This window comes from Excalfactoria chinensis, chromosome 2 (genome assembly GCF_039878825.1).
Source record: "Excalfactoria chinensis isolate bCotChi1 chromosome 2, bCotChi1.hap2, whole genome shotgun sequence".
Classification (NCBI taxonomy): Eukaryota; Metazoa; Chordata; class Aves; order Galliformes; family Phasianidae; genus Excalfactoria; species Excalfactoria chinensis.
The window spans coordinates 115827913-115850933 of NC_092826.1; the positions used below are offsets into that span (position 1 = coordinate 115827913).

Below are 23021 nucleotides of genomic sequence, written 5' to 3' on the forward strand. Positions count from 1 at the left end.
AATAAAAGGAGCCTAGCATTTGATTTAAGAAGCTGTGTAGTAATATTTAAGTTCGAGATGTTTTGACTAATGCGTAGACATATATATGTAAGTACGAATAGCAAACAGCACACCTCATTTGTTTCTCAGTGACTATGCGCCTTCTCGATTTTCCCAGATGCCAAGTGCTGTTAACATCCTATAAGTGTTTCTTTCCTTAAATAAAATCAAGCATTCTCTCCAAGTAGAACTCCAAGTAAAACTGATTTGTATATATGACTTTTTGCATTTTATAATTTCACCAGCTTTTTTTTTTTCCTCGGTTTAAGAATGAATCTCTTTATATTATCTGACCGTAGAGATACCGATGCTCCAAATATAACTGATAAAATGTAAAGACTGATTGCTTTAATTTTTGATACTGAGTTGTAAACTGCAAGAAACACAGACACTGTGGGCATGCGGAGGAATCTGTTAAGATTATTAGTAAAAGGTTTGCTGTATGTATTCTGTGTGAGGATAAGATGAAGATTATCATGGGTACAGAAGACCAACCTAAGTGAAAAAGTAGATTCCAGATAATAGGATGTCATATAAAATTAGTTATTATTAATTGCAGGTAAAACCTGGGTGTTCCAAAGTGCAAAAATGAGAGGTCTGAAAGGAAATGTGGAAACTGGAACACCTGACAGTGGACAAGTAACTTTATGTGTGGAGTTCCTCAAATGCAAAGGACAATGTCAAACCAAAGGGAACTTGTGATATCTGGATGTAAAGTGGACTGAAAAGAGAGCTTAAGCTGAAGACAGGATGTTGTATCAAAGGTTACATTCCAGTGATGCAGTGTTTTCAATGGAGTGGCTATCAATAGGAATCTAAAATTACGATTTTTGAACGATGCTACTGTCTGTAATGGGTAAAACTCATTGACTGTACAGTATTCTGAAATAGCAACAGACTGAGAAGCTGTGATGATGGGTGACTTCATTTTGTCTGTATGCAGATGGTATCCTTATTATTGAACTAATAGTAGTCTGCCCGGAGTGGTGGTAAATTCACCAAGGTGTTCAAGAAATGTGTAGATGTAGAACCTAGAGGTACAGTTCGGTAGGCTATACTAATGGTAGGTGGATGGTTGGACTAGATGATCTTAGAGGTGTTTTCCACTCTTAATGAATCTATGATTCTATGAGTTTCCCAAACAAGGTAGCTGTTGTGCAGACAGGACTTGAGACTGAGGATTGTGGTCTGTTGTTTGCTTTGGTCCCCATTTGTAATACCATACCTTCTCAGTTTGCCATTTAATGAATAGTATTTAAGAAATTATTAATTAGACAGTCCCTTAATTTTAATCTTTATGGCCAACTTCATGTCCAGTTACAGATCCAGTACAAGGCGGCTTTCTTATAGACTTGCACGTGGTCCTAGCACTGAAGAGGTAGTTTTACAGAAGTCCAAGTGAATAGAAATGCTATGTACAAATATGAGTTGTTCCACAACTCTCCATACTGAAGTCAGGGTGGTTCTGGAAATATAAGCTACATGGAATAACAAATTCCCAGCTTTGCCCATTGATTATGTGCTAGCAGGTCTTGCTAATCTGTGCGTGCAATTAATTGAATAACTGCTTGCATGAAATGAAACTTCTATTTAATTAAAACCTTCAAATTTGAATCATATATTTCTAGAGCACACCCACTCTGTGGTAGTTTATTAAACATTCTTACCCTTGACATTAAAAGAGTAGTATTTCTCATACTTCGTTATCAGCAAGCAAATGTACTTAGTCAATAATTCATGTTGCAGTTCCCTCAATAAATGAAGTGCCTTTTGAGGTAGGCTGTCATTTAAAAAAAAAGGCTTCTGATCCAATCAGCCAAATTATATAATAATAAAGCATGCCGTCAATGTAAACAAATGCCAGATGGACTGTAAAACATTTAATTTTAGGTCGGTGCAAATAGACTGAGATAAACACTGCTGTGGCATATTGTCAGTCACTAGTAAAGCTCAAAAAAGGTTTTCCACTGGGTGTCCGTATCCTCAAGGATTCCAACTTCATGCGTGTTTTCTCTTGTTTTAAATCTTGCTCTATTTCTCCCCATTTGCTGCCCATTACTGCACTTGGAGACACAGTGTGATGGCCTGGCTGCATTTCAAAGTGTGGCAGTGCAAGCCAGGAAGTTTTGCTGAGAAGAGCCAGGCAATGTTCCTGAGGATGTCCCGAGAACCTGGACGCTATGGAGAAAGGACAGCTGCTTTCTGTGTACTGGGGAGTGGGCTCATCTCTGTTGTTTTTTCCCCACCTCAGGGAATAACAGTGCTGTTATCAGTACCACATCTTCTAGGGTAGATGCAAACAGTGACAGGTACTTACTCTTTAGCTGTGAGCATATTCAATACCGGGCTCCTTCAGTTGCAGTCAGTTCAAGATCAAGTTCAATGTCTTTGCACCATTAAACTGCAAGAATAGGTTTTATTTATATTTAAAATCTGATATACTGAAATACTTTGTCTCTTCAAGCTGTAGAAATGGATTCCCTAGCTAAGAGGGGAAATGCATTCAGGACTGGTTAAGATAAATTTGTTGTTTTCTTATGCCTGCTAGTTTTAATGTTATTATTGTTATTGACAGGCGCAAACTCTATCAGCTTATAGATCTATCAGCTTATTTGATATCACTAATTGGAGACAGATTGGAATGCCTTAAAGCACAAACAGTATACAGAGAGAGTGGGATGAGGTAGAACAAATTTAAGTACATGAACATGATTTCTGTATTAAAAAAATATAGTTAATTTGCATAGATTAAATTCTAATTGAGGACATTTAGCTTCAGTGTTTTTTATTTTAACATTATTAGGAAAGAGACAAGAGATCTAGAGACTACAGTCCAGCTGTAAAACATCTGAGACCCTGACATAACTTCTTTGGTAATACTTAACCAATAGGGAGCTTTTTAAAAATAAATCTAAGAATTTATTTACTGAGGTAGATAAAGATTTGCAGAAGGTATAAGGTCCAGTTGCCACCTTCATATTAAATGTAGCAAAATCAAACCTTTCTTACAGAAAGCACAGATACGGGTTTTCCAAGCAAAGGTACAGTCTGGGTGGAGAATGGCTTGAGAGCAGCCCTCAGGAGAAGGATATTGGGGTATAGATTGATGAGAAGACTCAATGTGAGCCAGTTATGTGCGCCTGCAGCCCAGAAGGCCAACTGTATCCTGGGATGCATCAAGAGAAGTGTGACCAGCGTGTTGAGGGAGGTGATTTGGCCCCTCTAACTCTGCTCTTGTGAGACCCCACCTGGAGTACTGCATCCAGTTCTGGGGCCCCCAACACAAGAAGGACATGGAGCTGTTGGAGTGGGACCAGAAGAGGGCCACAGTGATGATCAGAATGCTGGAGCACCTCCCTTACAAGGACAGGCTGAGAGAGTTGGGGCTCCTCAGCCTGGAGAAGGCTCTGAGGGGGAACCATATAGTGGCCTTTCAGGACCTCAAGGAAGCCTACAGAAAAGCTGGGGAGGGGTTTTAAACTGGAAGAGGGTAGATTTAGACTAGGGAGATATTCTTTACTGTGAAGGTGGTGAGACACTGGAACAGAGTACACAAAGTCAGTTGATGCCCCTCCTTGGAAGCATTCAAGGCCAGGCTGGATGGGGCTTTGAGCAACCTGGTCTTGTGGAAGGTGTCCCTGCCTATGGCAGGGGGGTTGGAACTAGGTGATATTAAAGGTCCCTTCCAACCCAAACCATTCTATGAGTCTTTGAAATGGTGCACCTACCATCTTGGTTGTGTGACAGAAGTTTTCTTTGTAGATGCAAATGTCTTCCAGTTCTCACTGTGAATTAGCATTATGTAGTAGAAACTCAGTCTCTTATTTACAGAAGCACACTTTCCTGATTTGTGTTGCCAGCCATGAATTTTAATAAGAAAAACACCTGTCTTGTAGTGTGACAGCTGATGACAGCATCAGAATCTCTGAGGGACTAAGATGACAAGCTATCCCCACACATCAACACATCAGGCTTCCATTGCTGTCTTGGGCATACAAGGATGTTGCATTAAGTGATGTTTAACAAGGGCTCATTCTGTTTGTCAGTTTTGTGATGCGATCTATATGAAGGAAAGTATAATGTTCCCGTGTCAATGGACGATGACAATATTGTAGTAGGTATTACATGTCTTTGTACAGTGAGCCTTGTCTCTAGAGATGCAGACAAATCAAACAGTGCAGCACACTGCTGCATGAGGACTAAGTAACTGATGATTGAGAGTTAGAAAGACATTTTCTTATGAAGAAATACACTTTCTTCATAATTCTTTCTTTCTTTCTTTCTTTTTTTTTTTTTTTTTTTTTTTTCCCTTTAATTTATTGAATTGCCATCGTTTTATCACTATCGTGTTTAACTCATGTCTTTACAACCATGCAGTACTGAATGGGAAATCATTAAAAGCACAGTGAGGACGTCCCTTTGGTGTGGAACTCACCTTTCAAGTTACTGAAAATTAATCACTTTCTTTTGATAACCATGATATTCTTTCTTTCAATACCATGATATTCTCTAGTAGTCTCAAAGTGCTCCTTCAGATATAGACCAATGATCCATGCCCGAGTGCCTAGTAAGATATATGGAAATTGTATGCTTTTTATGATATATGCTTTTTGAATGATATTTCAACAGGAAGATCCCAACAGAATATGCTTCCTCTGTTTGTTCTGCACTACAGGTTTTCTTTTCAGGACAGTTTGACAGTAAAAACTGCATATCTCCCACGTACATTGTAGAGCTGAGTCTGAATCAGGGATTCTGTCTTGGCACTTTTATGTGCTTAAGTTGAAGAATATAAAACCAATCCCTTTAATTTTTTCCACTTCAGGATGTTTAGGGCCTGTCTGTTGCTGCTTACTAACTACTGACATGTAGAGTTCTTTGGAACTGTAGGATTGGGTTTCAGATTCAAATCTAGATTTGCTCTTTCCACTTAGGTGTTCTTATGAAGGGCAAGTTGTTCTTAAAAATATATATATAAATCAGTGTCCCAATATTTAATCAGAAAAACAGTCAGAAATATTGGCCTCTGTGTGATTATTTCTAATGCTTCCACAGAGAGGCTCTGACAGAAGCAGCAAAACCAGTTTCTTGCTAGTCCTTAATTCCATTTATGAATCTTGAGCATGAACTCTGAGTGGGCTTGAAATCACTGAGACTTTTTTTTATATGTATTTCTTTTTTATGCAGTAATCCCTAGCACTGAAAACATATTACAAAGAAGACAGTACAGCGGGGAATTAGTGTGAAAAATCCTTCAAAATAGCATTTTAGAAATGTTGCTCGATCACTATGGTGACTTCTGGTTTTATGGCATTTAAACGCATGCTCTTTGTCTACCCATACTTGTCTACTTTCATATTGCCAAATACTTGGCTGATGTTACTGTTTTACATGTGAAGAAACTATGGTGGGATTATGAGCACTATGGGATTTTCTGTGTTTTTGTTTTTGCTAATGTGAATATTTATTTGTTCCTCTAGAAAGGTTCTGAAGGAAATCTCCATTGGAGACCTAAGGCCTAATGAAACAGTTGAAGCAAATCTGGAAGCACAGCTACTCTCCAAATTAGACCATCCAGCCATTGTCAAATTTTATGCAAGCTTTGTGGAGCGAGATAGTTTCTGCATTATCACTGAGTACTGTGAGGTGAGAGATTTAGATCACTTTGAAGAAATTTGATGGAATGCATGCTTTAAAATAGGGTCTTAAAAGAAAACTAGACCAGTCTTTTTTTGTTTCACTCTGTTTTTATTTGTTATGTTTGCTACCACTTGCCAGTTGTTAGGCATTTTTCAAACAAACAATATTACCTATTTGTGTGTGCTCATAAATTTGCAGCTCATAAACAAACCAGAGAAGAGAAAATAGCTTCTTTAAATACTAGTTAATTTTGTTTACTGCAATTGGTATTAAAAGACCTAAGGCAGATAGACTACGAGATTTCTGGATGAACTCAGAGAGACTGTACCGTGTATGCTCTGCTGACAGGTAAGAGAGGATGAGATTGGGAGTTTGGAGGCGCACTGTGAAATCTGATGCAAATGGGTAAGGGAATTGCGAATTGGAGCTGATTACAAAGAGCTTAAGGCTGATCATGTGGGTGATGAGTTTGGTAGCAGTATTTACTTTATAAAGTGGAGAATAGTTGATGAGTCAGACTATAGTGTGAGGGATACAGCAAATTCCAAAGTAGGAGACAGTGCTGTATAATTACCAGTTTGGTTTTTGGGTTTTTTTGACTGCAGCATTTGGCTTAAAACATATTGATAAAATCTGTCTTAAGGCTGTAAAGTAAGTATTTAAACATGTTTAAGCCAACTTTTTAAGAGTTTATATGAAACAAATGACTACTTTAGCATTAAATATAGATGTGCTGTTCTTAAAACATCTGTTATACATGCAGCGTTCTTTTAATGAATCCGTGAAGCAGACTGTTCAGTTGTGCTCTGCTAGACATTTGAAATGCTTTGAAAGCTAATGACGTTGGACCCCTGGGTTATCTGTCCACCATCAGGCTTGTATTAGCTAATCACATTTCTACAAACATCCAACTTTGATGTGAACAATTAAAGAAGTAAAGTTTTTGCCAGTCACTCCTACCTTAGAACCTTCTTTGATGACAGTTAAATGCACATTATAGCAGGGATTTTTTTTTTTATCATATCTGAAATGTTTGGTTATGTTATGTAATCTGAACATTTGTTAATGTACTGGTCTTATATTCATGCAGAAATTCTTTGCTTCACGCTCTGAATGCCTGACAGCTGAGGCTTAATGGAATTTTTATATTGTCAGCTCTTACTGGAAGTTCAGAGCTAGAACTGAAGCATTATCCTAACTGTCCAGACATTCCCGTGCACTGTGATTCACTGTCTCTCTGCCAATGGTAGAAAGTGGCCCAAAACTACATCAGCTGATCCTGTAGAACTGAAGGAGTCTCTTTCAGCAGCATTATGGGAGTACACTAGTGTCTTTGGTCCATTGCTTTTTACTTTTATTCTTCTGTCTGAAAGAAAGGTATTGGTGAATAAAAAAGGCGTGGTAGCAATCACAAGACTAATCCAAACCTGTTGCAGCATGTCTGGATATCTTTTTTTATTCAGATAAAGTCAACAGACCTGAACTGAAACATTTTAGTACAGAGTAGCCCTATAATCCAGTGGACAGGTACTCAAACACACACAAATGTATTAGAAAAGGGCAAATAAAGGATGAGGAAATTGATGTGTTGACGGTGCAGCTGAATCTTTTCATTTTTGAGTCTACTAGTTCAGGCCTCAATGACACTGAGTTCACAAGGATTTGCTTCTGATTTTTCCAGAAGGGCAAACTATGTTGTGTTATTGCCATTAAGCAATTAGAATGTATTGAATCAATTGTTCAGATAAGGAAAGTATAAAGCATGGGTTTGCATACAGTTGTATTTGCATACTGCCATTCTATTTTACCTTGAGTATTTCTATGAGGTATACTTTTGTATTTACGTTTCTGTAGCCTGCCTTTTAATATGGTGAGAATTGTGCGCTGCTATCTGATCTGTCCTTGTTTGGAAATCTAGTACATTCAGTTTCTCATGCATAGAATAATTACCTCTTTGGCAGTAATTTATACTCTTGGGCAGACTCAAAATAAAGAATAAACATCAAGTTGGCATGGAAACAGAACTACCCTCTCAGCTTTATTCTGTTTTCTCCAAAGAACTGTGACTTATTCATTAGCTGCCGTACTTTGTTCGTTCTTGTTTCAATAGTGTAGAGTGAGCCTCCAATGCAGTTGCCCTGTCTTATACCTATCCTATGAACAAAAGAGAACACTGCTCTCCATTGCTCAGCTTGACATCTTTTATTATAACTGAATTCTCTCAAAATTATAGAAAAGAAGTACGTGTATTCTGTTTCAGTCTTTTTGTTGAGCTTTTTTGGCAGTTGTCCTGATTCAGTGCTTTATGCGTATAAACAATATGAACATTATCACGTAGTTCAAATTTGAAACAAAAAATGAGCTTCTGCTTTTGTGAAACTTAGGTTTCATTTTGTGGCACGAATTGGACTTCAATCAAATACAGGTTTTATAAACGCAAACAAAGTAGTGCCTTTAAATGTTCTATTATTGTAATACATCAAAAATCAGAACTAGTTGCACTTTTCCTCAGGTAATTATTTCTGTCTTTTCACTGCATTCTCACTGTGATGTGAACATCCATATTCTAAGGAAATTTAAGGAGACGCAATAATTAGAGCAATTAATGCCTGTTCACATCATCAGTCCTTGGCACTGAGCTGTTTTAAGCTACTGGTGTGTTTGATGCTCTTGACGTTTAAATAGAAATTGCAGCCTGGAAGCTTCCTATCTCATTTCTACTTTGTTAACTTCCTTATGGACTTCATTATATTGGCTTTCCAAAATGCAAAAATAGGGTAATAAACTTCTTCAGAGTTTCATGGCTGCAGTATTTCAGCAAATTCGTAATAATGCATTTTTGTTTTCCTTTCTTAGACATAGCATTAAGCTTAAATTAACTGCAGGACATTGAGACCAATCCTGTCAAAAGCCACACAATTACTTGAGGGCACATGTAGTACTTTATTTGACTGCTTTTGCTCTTCTTAGATAATCTGAAGGACCTTTTATGTCCTGTGTTTCTTGGATCAGTGCGTGATTGTGGGAAAGGACACATTGGGAGAGTAAGAAATGGTGATCAGAGGCTGCTGCACTTCAGCTGTTTACCTGTTTAGTCCCCTGGAGATAGTAGCCAGCTGCCATGGGTTGGAGCAACCCCTGAGTCTGGGACTACTGCTACTATTGGCTCTCTATGATCTGGGGCAGCCATCTGGAGTAGGTGAGTCAGTGCTTTTGAGGTGAGTGCAGGCTTAGACACAGCCCATCTGGTTGCCATGTGGCACTGTACCCAGCAATACCTTTTCTTCCCTTCTTTTGATCTGCTGTGAGCAGCCAGGGGGAAGCTGTTGAACATTTGGAGTTGCAAGGAGAGAGCAGCTGCTCAGAGCTCCAAGCTCCCAAAAGAGCTTCTCTCTGGACTGCTGTAGGGAGGCAGATGGAGATTTGCAGCCATAAATGAGCTGAATCAGACATTTCAATTTAGAAATTGCAGGACATTGTTAGGGAACACATTTATGATATGTGACAAAACACATTGGTGGTGTTGGGTTTTTGTTGTTGTTATTGTTGTTGTTTTTAACATAGTCACTTTTGAATGTTGCAACTCTTAGAGACTTAAGTACCATAGGAATAATTGTAAACTCGTGTCCACTCAGAAATGTATGGATGTGCAAGGACAGAACCTGCTTATTTTGTAACTTAAGCATGAAGCACAGTGGCTGAACCATTGAACAGGCTTCAACATTTTAAGAGTCAACAGTACATGAAAAGACTGATGATGGGAAATGACATGTATCAACTTAACCAGTGGTTTGTTTTCTATATGCTTACCACAGTGGTACAGGTTAAACTATTTTCTTGTGTATGGCAAACACACACACACATACAGTCTGATTTTATGCCAGATGTGTAATGCAGAAGTAATGATTTATGCAGAATAAGTCATCCTGGTGTAAGGTAATTAATCAGTAGAATACAGTATGACTCACAGTCCCTTTGCTCTGGGATTAGTTACCTCAACACAGATCTTGCCACTTCTGTGCATTCTTCTAAACAAATTCCTGTTCTTTTATAATCTGGATAAATAACCATCAGGCAACGATCTCTCTCTTTTTTTAGCAAAATAAATAGTTTTCATTTAACTCTCCTCAAGAGCCTCTTTCATTATGCTGTTGTTCAAATGATTTTTTCACATACATGCATTTATGGTTTTCAAGCAGTCTTTTTCTTTTTATATCTTCTGGTTTATTTGACATTGAATGCTATGTATCACATAACTTCATTTCAAGTGTTACATCAAAATTTAATTGTAGTTTTTAATTAAATATTCCCAATAACACACGCTACAGATTCTAGGTGCTTGAATTCTGCTTTGTTTCTGGCAAAAGAGTATGAAACGAGGAGAAGGTATCATAATTCTTTTAAAAAAAACGTATTTTAAGAGAACTGGAGAGTTTATTTGACTATGCTTATTTCAACATAATAAACGAGTGTCTCTTGACTGTGCATTGCTTGACCTAAGTGGCAGTGTTGTCCTCAGAATTACAAGCCATTAGTTAGGCAGGCTGGGGTAGAATCATTTTGCCTTCTTAGGTGTTTACATCACTGTAAGCCTTTGTAGAGAAACAGTGCTTGTACTGCATAATCTATGTCTTCCTAAGGCAAACACCTAGATAGCAGAGATAATTGCACACTAGCACTGCGTGTTCCTTTGTATTAACTATAAAGGGAGTTTGAGGTGACCATCTTAGGTGAACCTGTTTAAAACTGGGTGATGTAAGGTGAGAACATTAGAGAACTTTGGTAATTTTGTGTGATGCTAAGCGAGAACTGACCTACTTTCCCTAGGCAGCCAGACTGCTTGATCTCATTTGAGTTCTCAGTTCTGTGTGCTTCTGGTGCTGTGAGACTTCAAAATTCACGTGCAAGCAGCAGTTTTACTGACTACGTGCTATGGAGGTGTAAGAAAATGGAGTCCTGTGTTTTCACAAAGGAGAAGACATTTTAAAAACTTACTTTAAATGTACAAATTTGTTGTGATGTTTTTCAGGGTGGAGATCTAGACTCTAAAATTCAAGAGTACAAAGAATCTGGGAAATTATTCACGCAAAGACAAATAATAGAGTGGTTTGTACAGTTGTTACTTGGAGTCAACTATATGCATGAAAGGTACGGTCATTTTAATACAGGAGCTTTTGGTTGGGAGGGGAGTGAGTAAACTTTTACGTTCTTACATGTTCAAATAGAAATTAAACCATATTGATTATTTTCAGTGCGTCTAAGATCCTATTCACCAAGCTGCTATAGGTTGCATGTAGTAAATTTAAAGTGTAATCATTTTAGCTACTTTTGTAATCAAAATAGCTACCATACAAGAACATTGTATGTTACATCTTCTAGCGGTGCAGTAGTTGATGCCTTTCAGTGTTAAAAACTGAAAGAAAACGGTGTTAGATTTCTAACAGCCAAGTGAAAAATCTAACACCATAGAAATTTGTTCAATATTGTTAGAATAAATCGGAGTTAAAGTTTAAAATAAAGACAGCATTTTGAAGGGGATTCAGTAAATAATTCTTGCAAATGTTTAATGTGAAGAATCAAATGTATATGCTTGATGTGGTCCCATTGAAATCAGTGAAGTTATAGGCATATAAGCATTAACATTACTTTTAACAGCAAAGATTAACCTAATCATTTGCTTCAGGTCGTTCAGACAGTGGTACATTATATATATATATATTAGCACATTTTTTAACCAGTAGTGAAAGATCCCATGCCACCACAGACATCAAGTTGGTTATCTGATGGAGTGTCACCATTATTCTTCTTAGTGACCATTCAGAATTAAAAAATGTTCTTGCTGTAAGGGCAGTCTTAGAGACTAAGGATGTTTATCTGCAATCACCTTGTACGGCATCTACTTTGCCACTTGTAAATAACTAATCTACACTCTGCAACACTCAAGTTTAGGTGCCTTGTTTTGGGGACATGAGCCAACTTGCCTAGAATAATGGCATAAATTATTAGTACAGCTGGTGGAGAGAGAGAAAAGATGATGTTTAAAGGTTAGGTTACACCTTGAATCTAACCTTAAATTTAGAGATGAGAATTCTTTTTTTCCATTTTTATTTTTTTATTATTTTTTTCAATCTGAATATAAAATAGATTTTATGAATACTATATTGAGGCTGAAAGCAGCACCAAATTGATATGACTGTTTCAAATCTATCTCATAGCAGGACTTGGGCCAAATTCAGTTGTTTGACCTTGAGCTGCAAGAAAGCAGTAGATGGGGACAGTCGCTTGTCACCAAGAATGAATTTTCTGAATTGAGCTGAACTGAAGTCTATAGGATACCCTTGACCTAAGAAGAGAGATGCCTAATGAGTTTTTGCACCTACAGTGTCAAGCTGTAGAGGGAAAAACAGAGTAAATTGCTGTCTAGGACTCAGAACATTTTGGTTCCTAATTGTCAGTATAACAAAATGGATTACAGAATGGCTTTGGTTGGAAGAGATCTAAAAGATCATCTATTTTCAACTCCCCTGCTGTGGTAATACACATGGGGTTTGTACACGATGTGCCATGCCAGCCCCACAGGCTGCACAGCAGGCAGAGAACTCAGGATGCCATGTTTTTCAGTGTTCACCTAAGGTAGAAAGGACAGAGGAAAAAGGGAATAAAAATCCTTATTGTTTAACTGAACTATTAGTGCTTTTTGTCCACCCTTTTCTTGAAACCCAGTTTAATAATTTATCATAAAAAAGTTGGTAATGTGCAAGGTTCATTTGCAATGAAATTCTTTCTTTAATGTATGCATTTATGTATATGCATACATATATGATGTATAGACTAATGCAAAATAATAGATTGCATGAGCTTACTTATGCCTCTGTTACCGTATTTTTTCCAAACATCCTCTTTGCCTGCTTTTCTTCTCTGCATTATTTTTCTCATCTTCTACTTGCTTTCAAAACAACCTGTTTAGAATTCCTATGAATGATTATATATATATGTGTGTGTGTGTGTGTGTGTGTATGTTAAATTACTGGGTTCTCCAGTGAAAATAACAATTTGATTTTCCAAACAGCATTTCATTTTCTGTCTTTGAATTAGAGCTATTTAATAGCACCTCTCCAGACACATACAAATGTCTTGACAGTTGTATTCATATTTGCAATTCCTTTATTATGTTTTTAACTGTGTTCACAAGAAAGCCTATTCTCTATCTTATACAGCCAAACAATAGCTTAAGTGGGAAAGCATAGGCTTTAAAACTACTTACAGAAATTCATTTGGATTACAGAAATATAAACATATAATAACAGTCCTTTGTATATAAATAAAGGAGTCACACATTATTTCTTCTATGCTGATATGGGAAAAAGCATATAATGCATATTTGAACTGTGTTCTAATGGAAAGCAAACTTAGCTCTAGAGTTAGAAGCTTCATGTATTCATTGGCTGGACTTTCTCAAGCCAATTCTCAGAAAATCCAGCTGCTGTGGATGGGAGTTTTTATTCCAGAACAGCAAAAAATAATTATTTCTAGTTTTAGATGTAGACTGTTACATGATTGTGCTTCTTTAACAGCTTCAGTTGAACTTCTACACTTTTTGAAAACTCTCATGCTGGAGATTTATCTCTAAAATGAGCTGTTCTACTTTGCATTTCTCCCCCTGTATTAAGAAAAACTGCGCGGTTTAGACATTCATGTCTCTTACTTATGCTTCATAAATCCCAAAGGAATAAGGAATACCTCCTGGTGACTTTTCCATCTATTGTCTGTTTTACATAGTTGGAAGGATTTTTGAATTGAAACTTGACAGCTAAATTATCTAGAATTAAAAAGATTGAGTCCTCATTTGTATAACCAAGAAGAAAAGTTAAAGACAGCAACATGATTTCAGTGATCTTATCTACACAGAGAGTTTGCATGAAACCATTATCTGGTGTCTGGCTTGTATCCCAGCACATACCAGGGCACAAAATGGATCCCTCAGCAATCAGGCAATGAGACTGTTAATACATTTAACTTCTGTTTGAATAAAGCTGACCATTATGTTATCCATCACTTTCCTAATCTTCTTGAATAATATACCAACACTGAGATTTTAATAAGGTTACTGTTCATGCAAACAAACCTCTAGCTTTCAGTCTGCAGGGTAGCAGGCCTTGCCCAAGTCATTTATCTGGATTTCATGTTGTCTTTTCTAGTATAGGACCCACAGCTGTCCAGAACCACTTAGTTCTCAAAATAGTTCTTCAGAAAGAGTGAAGAGAAATGCATTTCTGAGTATTTCACAGCAATGAACTACTTCAGATTCAATCAGCTTCCCCTGCTTGTAGGTTGCAGAGGATCTTTATTCAAGAAGGCTGCCCGCTGCTCAGTGATCCACACTGCTTTTTCATCACTATGAGACAGCGATCAGGTACTCTATAGAACATAGGCACAGATATATGTGTGGGCCAAACTTAAAACCATCCTGAAGTGTTAATTTCTACCCAGAATATCAATAACCACTTGGCTGATTGTCAAGTTAGATGAAGTTTTATTGGGCCCAGTTAGATCATGCTACTTTATTGGCAAAATATATATTTTTTTTGCTAGAATTAAAGTAGTTGTTTCAGTTAAGGTTTCAGCTTTTAACTTGTTTGTTGTCTGACATATCCAGGCATTATTATTATTATTTTTTAAATCATATTAACACATAAAGGGATCTTATAATTACCAATGCCAATAATTTGCATCAAATTTGAATCAGTATGTCACAAGCATTTCTTAACATTACATTCTGTTTCAAACTAATGTGGCCAAAATGTTTGTTATTCAAATGCTTGTTATTCAGATCACAGTTACCCAATTTTCCTGTTCAAGGAGTCTCTGGTTATTTTTCTAGCAAACAAAACCAACCAAACAAAAATCTAACTCAAGAAAAATCTAACTCAGTGAAGTCAGCTTCTTTCAGAGGCTCTGTGTGATGCATGGTAAGGAAACGCATCTCTCACTACAGGTATTATTTTCATGATAAAAATCAGAAAAAAAATCCATAAGAAGTATAAAGTACTGCTTTAATGTCCCATAAAAATACAGATGTTTTACTTGTTTGACTGTGTGTGCATTACAGTATCCTCTAGTAGCTTTTGTAGTCTTAATATGCAAGCTGTTTTGGAAATCATTTAAGTGTCTCAGTGTATAAGACTTTCATCATTCAATACAATTTGACATAACCCTTGAAAACAGCCCAAGAACAACTGAAATCGATTTATGTATGGGTTTTTTCTGCCCACATCTCGAGAATTTTACATCTTTTCTTATCCATTCTAAATGGCTGTACAAGGAGTGCATTTGTAATGCCAGTTTCAGTAGCCAGTCTGTGCTGAATGCTGTTCCAAACAAATACTGTGTGTTACTCAAGCTATAAGGAACTTCAGAGGGGTTGAGTTCAAGTTTAGCTGAGGTTGTAGGAAACTCTTTTGGAATTAGTGAATACATTCAGACTATACTTTGTGTACTGCAGAGATATATATTTTTCCCTAATAGGGTGGAGAATTCCTGTCACTGGAAGGAGATGCAGTTTGTCCCAGCGGGGTGTGTAGTGTCTGATGCTGCTTCAGTCCTTAATAGAAACATAACTCTCTAAGAGCTGGTTGCTCTCTTTCTTTTCCTTTTGATCTCTGTCTTTGTGAGATTCTTTTATCTTCCAGACCATTACTTGAAAAAATTATACAACTACCTTAGTCTATATACGTATTTGTCTTTCAAGTAATACATTTTCTCTGAAGGAGGATTCCCTGAGCTTATTGCTGTTTGTCTCATCCCTTATTCTATTGTGATACATCTTATTCTTCTGGCTGTAAATAGTACGTAACGCTTTTAAGAAGAGCTATACAGGAAGACTCACTTTTCTCCTTTCTTCTGCAGCTCATTTTAAACCTGTGTCTTGTATTCTCTAGCTGAGATTCCTGGGCTCATTTTTATTATCATGTCTGGTTAGGTTCTTAGCTTGCACTTGGGTGTCTGTGAATACATCTCTATGATTATTTGAAACTCCTTAATGACATTGTCTCTGCATTGTTAAACAGAGTTGGACTGTAACATGGTGAGCTGTCCTTCCTGGCAAGGAAAGAAGATAAATACTTGAGAAACTTGCCAGTTGACTGTGAATCCTTCAAGTTAGATGAGATTGAATATATATATTTTTAAACGTTATTTTGTTTTACAGGCGAATACTTCACAGAGATTTGAAAACCAAGAACATATTTTTGAAGAATAATCTTCTGAAAATTGGTGAGATTTCTTTACTTTTGAAAGATACGTTTTAGTACGATGGAACAATCCAGCAGACAGTCTGCGAATAAGGAGATTTAAATAAATTTATTGCAGTAACTTGGTTTTCGGTTCTTTATTTCTGTTGTTTGGTTTTTTTTCCAGTATTCATCACCGTGGTGCCAAAGTGTCAAGCTCTGATGCCTAGAGCTATTCACTACACTCTCTGACAGGGCAAAACTTTTCATAGTATCCCAGCTGTGTTGATAACTTTTATATGTAGAAGCTAACAGATAATGTGGACAAAAACTTGGACTTTTAAATATCCTTTGGCCTGCAAATTTAAGAATAGAAATTTGAAAAAGAATATTTCCTGCAAATATAAGAATGGTTGGTACAGGATAGTTCCTTTCTTTTAAATGGATCATAGGTACAAATAGGCCCAGCCTTTCCAATTAGTTTTGAGATTAATTTAATAATAAATTAAATAATAATTTGAGATGGTAACTCAGATAAGAAATTACTGTGAAATTTGAAGTGATTATCAGGAATTTAGGTAGATCCCTGTCTCAATACCAATATTCTTAGTTCTCCATCAGACTCTGTTTTTGCATCGTGACCACTGAAGTTTTGTCAATTTATACAAGCTGAGGGTATGGCTCTTCATATAAAAAGTGAAAACTGAGCCAGAGGTGTGTTTGAAAGTAGTGGTAATCTCTAACTTCTGTGTATGAATTTTAACCTAATTGTGCTTAATTGTTTAGAGGTGGATTTCTCTTGTTGTCACTTTTAGGGGACTTCGGAGTTTCTTGTCTTTTGATGGGTTCGTGTGATCTGGCAACAACATTTACTGGGACACCATACTACATGAGTCCAGAGGCGCTGAAACACCAAGGATACAACACAAAATCTGATATTTGGTGAGCAGTCAGCATGCTATTTCATTCATATACATCCAGTGAAAAGGAAATGTCTTAAAGGGTAAAATGTCATCTGTTGTCAGGGTTGGCATTTAATTGTCTTTAGGAACTCCTGTCCTTTCTCTATCCCTTCCTCTCCCTTCTCCTCTTTAGAAACAGTTTTTATCATCATATCATGACCTATTAACTGAAGTTAGATGAGTCTCTGCTGCTTTTTGTTATCAGGTTAGTACAAGGACTGGTAAATTTGAATGTCTGTTCCTACTGAGAAACCTCTCCAGTTGTTAGATATAAATACTTTTGATAAAGCTCATGAAAGCTCATTTTTTATTGCTCGACACATGAGAAAAGTCAAGTTCTGCAATTGTTTTGGGCTCTTTGGTTTTCAGGGGCTTTTTTTTAATGTGACAGCTCATTTTCCTTCAGTCAGTAGCTTCAACTCATTAAATAAATTGGTTTCCTTCAAAAAGTGATAGCAAGTTTCTACCTTAGGGAGAAAGGTAGCTTTCTTGGCTTCTTTCCTTACAAAGGCTAGAAAGTCTCAGTCTTATTAAAATTGTTAGGAATTTTGCTGTTGAGTTCATTTGATCCCAGTTTTATCTGACTGTGCCTAATTATATTGTCATCACTGCTTATAACAGTAATATCTATACATAAGGCATTTATATGGCACAAAATATTCATTCCTTTTATAGAACATAAAACCCAGGAGATGGATAAAATGGATAAAATGACAGTATTTTTTCAACTCGAGGAACAATATAATTTTTTTTTTCCAATTCTGACTTCAGCAGAGAAAATGTAGGAATGTTAAAAAGAACCATTATTATATGTCTGATTATTTTTTTTTAATCTGAGCTTGTATTTGATGAGGCTGGTCTTGTGTCCTTCAAAGTAGACTGTGTTCAATGGCCTATTGTATGACATCCATCCACGAGAGAGGGGGAAAGGACTAAAGATCAGGTGATCTGCAGAACAGTCTGTTCTATTTTCCACAGTTTTAATGCAATGACATGTAAGAAGCCCTAGTAAAGGTGAACTCCATATATGAACTTCATACACCTAAAGGAAGACTTAGCATCTAGGCTTCAGAGCTCAGCTCTGAGTATTCAGGAGTATTTTGGAGGCCTTACAAAACAAGATAAAGGGCTCTGACATGAGTAATTGCATTTACTGTCTGAACCATCTAGCAGGAGGAGCAGAGTCACTGTTTGTTCCCATTTAATGACTCTGCAGGACATAGGCTATGGCAGGTGGGAGTGCAGCACTCATTGCTGCCAGCTCAAAGACCCAGCTCAGTCTGTGAGTGCAGTCATGCTGGAAAGAATGGCCACTACAATGTCTTCTGCAGCTGCTGGCCTTGTATAAAGGGAGCCCTGGGGAGATCCTGGACATAGTTGCCTGGAGAGCAGTGTGTGGCCAGTCAGCCCAGCTTCTGCCCTGACTCAAGGGAGATGATGAAATCCTTATGCTGCTTTGCAGGATATTCAGAGACTTGTGAAGAAGTTGCCCAAGTCTTCTATGAGTACCTGAGGTGACCTTCTCTCTTAAGACCTGTCTTGATCTCTAGCTTTCATTTCTGAAATACAGGGTTTTCTGAACCTTTATACTTTCCAGTGTCTTCATGCAGCCCAGAAAGCCCAAACTTTCCAAGGTCAGTGATAACTCCTACAAATATCTCTAAAGCTAAAATGGACTGTTGTAGCTTTCCTTGAGATCTCTTTTATCCCAGAGAGCTGGAGGTTCCCTTAGCACAACAGCTTGCAGGCAGTTTTGATCCTGCTTTTTGCATTTTGCAGTCTGAGCATCGTTCTCCCATCTCACCTGAAACTGTCTCTGTGTTCGAATGCTCGATAAAGTTAACAAGCCACTAGTTGATAGCACTGTATTGTGCACACAGGTTTCTCCACTCCAAAGAATTAGGGGCTGCTTAAATGAGAATCTGTAATCTGTACTGGTGTGTAGTCTGGCAAGGGTATATGTATATAGATCCTCCAATGCAAATTTTGTCTGCCTTCCAGTGCCATGACTATCTTGTTTCTGAGAAGATAGGATCAAGTGTATGCAGACTGTATTCTTTTCAAAGTTACGAGTGTATTGTGGCAGAACTCCATCCATGAACTTTGCAAAAGGTTTGTGCATGCTACATATTATAAATTTTCTCAGAGGCGAAAATGAGAGCAGAAATAATTTAGTTGAAAAACAAACGTATTTGTCACTTAGAAACATAGCAAATTCTTTACAAGAGAGGTATAAATAGCTTCCTTTTTGTCTTCCCGAGAAGAAGTGATGTTGCATTTGAATCCGTTGTACTCAGCTGCCAAGTACTGTCAGGTTGTGACAGACTGTTTTTCTGTGGAGTTTGGATGAGTTGGGCTCCCTGTGCCACAGATCTTAGGACTTTGATTTTAATTGTGCTTGCTATCTATGCTTCTGCTTCAGTTTGCCTTTAACAATCTAAAATTTGGCTTTTTGTGGGTTGGTTTTTCTTTTTTTGTGCCAAATTTAAGTAGATAATTTCCAAATTAAGCAGCAGGATTAATACATGCTTTTCTTTTTTGAGTAATTTTTAACTGATTGATTTTTTTTAAAGTGTAATTATTATGAAACCTGGAGCTTTCCTATGAATTTCACCCTGATTTGTGTCTTTACAAACACCATATTACTATTTTGCCCCAGATTTTCCAAACAATGTGTCTTCAAGCAAATCACTAATAAAATTGCAATTTGAATTAATAGATATTGTCTAAATTATCTTTTTCCTCACAAATTCCTCCATCGATCCTCCAACAACTGCAAAAAAGCCCCCTTTAGCTGATTATGCAGGCACAGTAATCCTACTGATATTCAATTTGGGACAAATATTTGATTTCAGAATTGAAGGAGTGCAGATTATTCTGGATTCTTAAATATTTAGATGTGGTATTCGATTCTGATTACATTCAGCAGCCCACATACAGGTAGCAACAAACCAGTATGTACCTACATTGTTTTAAATGAGAACTATTGCAGTTCAACAATAAAAGGAGTCATCATCACCCAGTGAAAATTCAGTGCGACCAAGCTGAACTCAAACACCTGCAACTGAAGAAACTTTATACCCTGTTTTGCTGAGATTATATATCGTATGGTAAGAAGGAATGAAACATTCTGAAGGAATGAAATATTCTTTCATTTTTATTTTCATTGCTTTGTACTGTAGAAATGCTAGATGCTAGTAAGACTATTAAATGTCTGGGCCAACTGAAAACCTTCTTGTAATTGCTACGCATAGCTGAAGTCATCAAACCCTTCCCACCCCACAAATGAGGGAAATAAAAAGAGGAGGAACCTTCCCTCATTGAAAAGATTATAGCAGTGTTCTTTTTATGGTGACCCAGACCTAGAAATCGTTTTGATGCTTGTGGACCCAGTTGGTGGATATAACTCCACTGGTAAAAGAGGGCCGCTCACCCAAATACAAAGGTTTGGCAGTATCCAAACTTATTTCTAAAGTATGCAATCTAGATAACAATGGTTTCCACATCATTTGAGGTTGTTATTTGAATTAGTCTTGTAGTGGGAAACTCTTTGGGATTTTTGCATTGGAAGATAGCGTATTTATTACAACAGGTTTGCTTCTAGCTATTCTATAGTACTTAATATAAAAGGTTATGTATTGACTGGATGAACTACTAATGCTGTAAGAGGAGTTTGATACCTAACACACAGTGAACACAGAGTACATGTGCTTTTGGGAGACTCCTCAGGCTTTCAGAGTTCCCCAGATGTTAATGGCTGTGGGTTTGGAAATGGCTTATAAAAGCTGGACGGTTTTGTGAAGATGAAAAATGTTTTAAAGTGCTGGGGAGATGCTTTGACGTCTCACTGGAACGTGCAATGTAACCCCAGTAAATATATATAAGTAGCAATACTGTAAACTGCATGTAAATATATATACTAAAAAGCTGCTGTGTGCTCAGCCTTCATCCCTCTCTAAGTTGACAGATAAGAGATTCCTTTGTGATAATTCAGTGGATGTATCCATTGAGTGTGTAGTTATTTAAAAATCAAGTGAGATTTTGGGTGCACAGACAACCTGGGCCCTTTCTCACAGAAAGACTTCACAGAATTTAGTTATTGTGAGGATTAGTGTGCTGCTCTTCTTCCCACTTGGTTGTAACAGACTGAGCCATGTGACCCACATCTACTTGTCTCTATTAGAAAGACACCAACAAGTAACCCCCAGAAATTAATAACAGCTGCTGCTCAACTCCAGAGACAGAAGCTGTGCCATAAAGACCTGAAAAGCACTGCATGAAAATGTCATGATGTTACATACAAAGCTGCTCCAAAAGTAATACCTCCTATTTTTTCCTGTTTGTGTGCTATGTGAGAGACAGATGTTGGTGGTACAGCTGTAAAGGCTGAACTTTCTCACCGTTATTCTGTTACATGTTGCCATGTGACAGATGGCAGCAGAGGTGCAGTACTGCAACATGGTGTCTGACATGGAGGAGCATATGAAGCAAAGGTGTGTAATTAAATTCCTCCACGCAGAACAATTGCAGCCATTGACATTCATTAACACTTGCTGAACATTCACGGAGACCAAACAGTGGATGTAAGCATAGTGGTGTGTTTCAGCAGTGATGACAGTGAGTCACCTTCACTGGAGCATATTTTTTTACAGGTGTGACATGCAGGCTCTTGTTCATTGCTGGCAAACATGCACAGGTAATTATGGTAACCATGTGCAAAAAATAATGTTCTGTAACTGAGAATTTGCTCAATCAAATACTGCTATTGTGCTCTTTGTATTTATTGTAGTTTCTGAGGAAATAAATAGGAGGCATAACTTCTGGAGCAAGCTATATGTGTACATGTATATATTCCTCGAAGACCCTGGAGTCAGCAAATTCATTGCACCTGCTGTTGCAATCAGACTGAGATACACAAGCCACAAAGGCATGTGCATTTATTTTGTCAGGTTTTTAGTGTTTCATTGAAATGCTAATGTGCATCTTACGGCATTTGAAGGAATGTAAAGTATTTCAGGAATGTCTACAACATTTTAGAATGGATTAAAAGTATGAAGGAGAAATTAGAGGTCTGTCGATCAGTGTTGCAGATGATATACTGAAACCTGTCCAGATGCTTCTACTTGTGCTGTAACTGAGCATAAATGGCTCGAAGGTGAAATGACTATACATCATTTTTGCTCGAATGAAGTGTTGTTTAGCACGTTTATCGAATGTTTTTGCAAACATAGGATGCTATCAAACCAAGTGCTCTGGCTGGATAGTTTAATAACCATTTTAGAATTTCATATCAATGGCAGTTGAACAAGCTAAGGTTATAAAAGTAATTAAATTATGTGTCTGGGTCATTGGCAAATTGGGAAGCAATTTTCTCTTGCTGAATGTGCTCATTACAATATGCTTTGGCTGGGGCTGTTGAAAGAACTGCTGGGAGAAATGCAGTCTGGAGGCTACAGTTTGGTAATTCCCCCAGGGCAACTACAACTCAGAAGTTGTCCTGGGAAAAAAAGTTGCCTTTCTCCAGGATCCAGAGCATTTCTCAGCCTAGGAGGTATTTATTACATTTCAAAGAGTTGTACCTTGAAGGAAAATCCCTTTTCTTTTTCCCCTTCTTTTTATTTTCTCTTCCTTTCTTTTTTCCTGTTTTGTTTTGTTTTGTTTTGCTTGTTTGTTTGATGGCCCAGACGTGCTTTTCTCTGGGTAGCCTGTTTGCTGCCCTGGCTATACCAGTATGCCTTGGGTGTTGTTTTTCATCTTTCTCCAAAGCCTCTGGTGTAGTCAGAGGGCTCATCTAGCTGAATAAATGGGCTTCCCTGATGTGGCAAATCCTGTTTTCCTAATGTCTCATTAAGCACTTTTTGGCTGCCAGAATTAATCCAAAACAGATTGATCCTGCAAAAAATAGTTTTAGTACAGTTTGTCAGGCTGGGATTTTCCTTTCTTCTTTCTTCCTCTGGTGGGTTTCCATTTTTGTTCAGTGCTTTCATATGCCTTGTGCTTGACTCTGTTGTAAAGTATTTTCTCAGGTAGTGATTATCTTGTTTTAGAGTTTAAACATACATCATATACGTAGACCTTCTCTGTGTGTTACCACTGACTGATTTTGGAAATTTGAAAGCGGATTGGCAACTAAATATTTAAGACACTATAC

The 23021-nt window shown here is 37.4% G+C and overlaps 1 protein-coding gene across 2 annotated transcripts in view; it reads left to right on the forward strand.

The window, feature by feature from the left end:
- NEK11 (NIMA related kinase 11) overlaps positions 1–23021 on the forward strand; it is an 82016-nt gene that overhangs the window by 10128 nt on the left and 48867 nt on the right. Inside the window, exons 3-6 of one of the 2 annotated variants that reach the window (XM_072330622.1) lie at positions 5520–5685; positions 10709–10827; positions 15887–15951; positions 16724–16850. In XM_072330622.1, the coding sequence (XP_072186723.1) occupies positions 5520–5685; positions 10709–10827; positions 15887–15951; positions 16724–16850 (477 nt within the window). The remainder of the gene's footprint in view (positions 1–5519; positions 5686–10708; positions 10828–15886; positions 15952–16723; positions 16851–23021) is intronic. The other variant, XM_072330623.1, reaches the window with a different exon arrangement.